The sequence below is a fragment of the Lathyrus oleraceus genome, chromosome 7 (genome assembly GCF_024323335.1).
Source record: "Lathyrus oleraceus cultivar Zhongwan6 chromosome 7, CAAS_Psat_ZW6_1.0, whole genome shotgun sequence".
NCBI classification, from domain to species: domain Eukaryota; kingdom Viridiplantae; phylum Streptophyta; class Magnoliopsida; order Fabales; family Fabaceae; genus Lathyrus; species Lathyrus oleraceus.
The window spans coordinates 69,541,693-69,544,074 of NC_066585.1; the positions used below are offsets into that span (position 1 = coordinate 69,541,693).

At 39.0% G+C, this 2,382-nt stretch overlaps 1 protein-coding gene across 1 annotated transcript; it reads right to left on the bottom strand.

Annotated features, from left to right (window-relative positions):
* Positions 1–468: 468 nt before the first annotated feature.
* On the bottom strand, positions 469–959 carry LOC127102086 (probable mannitol dehydrogenase 3). The gene is made up of 2 exons (XM_051039506.1): positions 845–959; positions 469–791 (listed from the first exon to the last, which is right to left on the bottom strand). The coding sequence occupies exons 1-2, from the start codon at positions 957–959 to the stop codon at positions 469–471; spliced, it is 438 nt and encodes a 145-aa protein (XP_050895463.1).
* Between the last annotated feature and the right edge of the window lie 1,423 nt (positions 960–2,382).

Here is a 2,382-nt window from a genome sequence, read left to right on the forward strand (position 1 = left end):
TGTTCTTGAAGGGGATGAGGAGGATGCTATTAGACCCTTGCCATGGTATCCTGAAAATCTTGCTTGGCATTCTAATTTTTCCCGTATGCAGCCCAGGAAGAATCAATCACTTAAGAGGTTTCATGAATTCTTAAAGCTAGAAAATGAAATTGGAAATATCACTAGACAGGAAACTGTCAGCATGGTGCCTCCTCTGTTCTTAGATGTACATTCGAATCACATTGTACTTGATATGTGTGCTGCCCCAGGTTCAAAAACATTCCAATTGCTTGAAATTTTACACCGATCAACTAAAGCAGGATCATTGCCTGATGGAATGGTTTTAGCAAATGATCTAGATGTACAAAGATGTAATCTTCTCATCCACCAAATAAAACGAATGTACACAGCAAACATTCTATGTCTACTATCAAAAACACTTATTGCATACAAGAAGTGAAAAACAAATGACTATTCAAACTGCGAAATTTAAGAAGTTGGTTTCAAAGAGTTTCCAATCTCAATCACAAATCGATACTTGACGTCTGCTTTCAGGAGCCGCTCAATTGCAGTGTTAACATAATCCATATCAATGACTTCGATTTCAGGTTTTATATTGTGTTTAGCAGAAAAATCAATCATCTCTTGAGTCTCTTTCAACCCTCCAATCGCACTTCCAGCAACCAACTTTCTGCCTTGAAGTAAAGGAAAGACAGGAAGCTCCAAAGGCTTATCTGGTGCACCAACCATTACAAGTTTTCCATGAGACTTCGGTAATCCAATTAGAGGCACAATTCGATGATTCGCAGAAACTGTATCAATGATACCATCTAAAGTGAAGTACTAATTACAGTAACATTAGCACCAAAAGCTTTGGCATACTTAACAACATGGAACCAATCCACCAACTGCAAAGCAACATTGATGCAAGCCACTGAGTACAAACTCCTGTCATGCAACACAAATGACAAACTTGGCATGGTACATCAACTGACAGTCGAAAAACTCACCATGTAAGTGGCCATGGCAGAAGAAGCTGGTCGAGATTAGCAAGGTTGCATATCATTCACATCACCCTGCGAAAGAAAGGTTGAGATTAACAAGCTGAAGAACCAAAATTGAAATTCATCAGACACCATTTTCACTGCAGTAAAAAGGTAAAGTTAATTAGCCAACAGTCAAAGTGCAAAAGTCAGAAAAATTCCCAAATTGGAATAGAGATAAAATTCAAGGAAGAAAGCACGAGCTCAGGATACCGTTTCTAGCCTAGCATCAAATAGGCAATTTGATTCTGAGAACACCAAAAGTGGTTTGCAAATTTACTCTTCTGCAACACAAAAGGGCACCCTTTGAAACCCTAATCAGCAGAGCATAAAAGGAGAGGAAAATTTGAGAGATGGGAGGCGGAATTGAATCAAAACCCTAAAAAAAAAAATTCAATACAAGGAAAACCAAAAGATAGAAGAACAGGAGAAGCGAGGACAAGAAATAACCGGCAGAACAAACTATACTTACTTTCCATCGGGATATCACTGAAATTGTAAGGCTCCGGTAAAGTCTTCTCTCCTTTACTCCTTTTCTTCAAACCTCCAAGAAGGTTGAAGCTCCATTTTTGTTTTCATTGATTCTTGGCTTTCGATTGTTTGCTTTGCCGGTACCCTGCTTGCTGGTTCCGGTGAACCTCTGAGTTGTAGCTCACTCCCCTTTTTAGATCCAGAAAGTTATGGCCTGTGTTGAAATTTGTTTTTAACTCAAGAACTCTCAGTACCGATTTTTCTGTGTTGGTTGTGTGTGAATCTGTTTGGCTTTATCAACAATCACTGTTTTAAGCCTTTTGAATATTGGGAGGAGGGTTTGTGTTTTGGAACTGGCACCATAGCATCAATGTTATTGATGGCGTTCAATTCCCTTGAATCCGTCACCCAACAGCCATGCGGCTAGGGTGACCGTTGGAATCTTTTCTCTGTTCACACGGTGGGATATTTTGAAATGGGCCTCTTTTGACCCGAATTTGGAACTTAGTTTTTTGGGCTCTAGCCAATCCTCAACCCGGCGGCCCAGGTTGGGGCCCTCTCGTTTTCTTCCTTGGGGAATTCTCGGTTAGAACTTATTTTTTGTTGGTCTTAATCTAGCAGTAAGCAAGTCATTGGCCTAGTGGAGGTGGGGATAACTCACTTCCTCTTTGGTCCTGGGTTCGATACCCAGGGGTGTTGTCTTGGTTTTCTTTTAACATTTTTTTTCATTTTTTCATATTTTCTTTAATTCTCATATTTGATTATGTGGTCTTGCTACTTAACTAACATGTTTATATGGTTTGTTCATTTTTATTATGTTATTTTTATATAACTTAGGTGATTATTTTTTCTTTGGGATTTATGTGAATTATTATACTCGTGCTTGCTA

What these genes read in the sequence shown, in the direction of transcription:
- LOC127102086 (XM_051039506.1), bottom strand. Translation starts at nt 959, where the DNA reads ATGCCAAGTTTGTCATTTGTGTTGCATGACAGGAGTTTGTACTCAGTG. An exon ending in TAAGTATGCCAAAGCTTTTG is followed by an intron (nt 792 to 844) that starts GTGCTAATGTTA and finishes TCATTGATACAG; the next exon opens with TTTCTGCGAATCATCGAATT.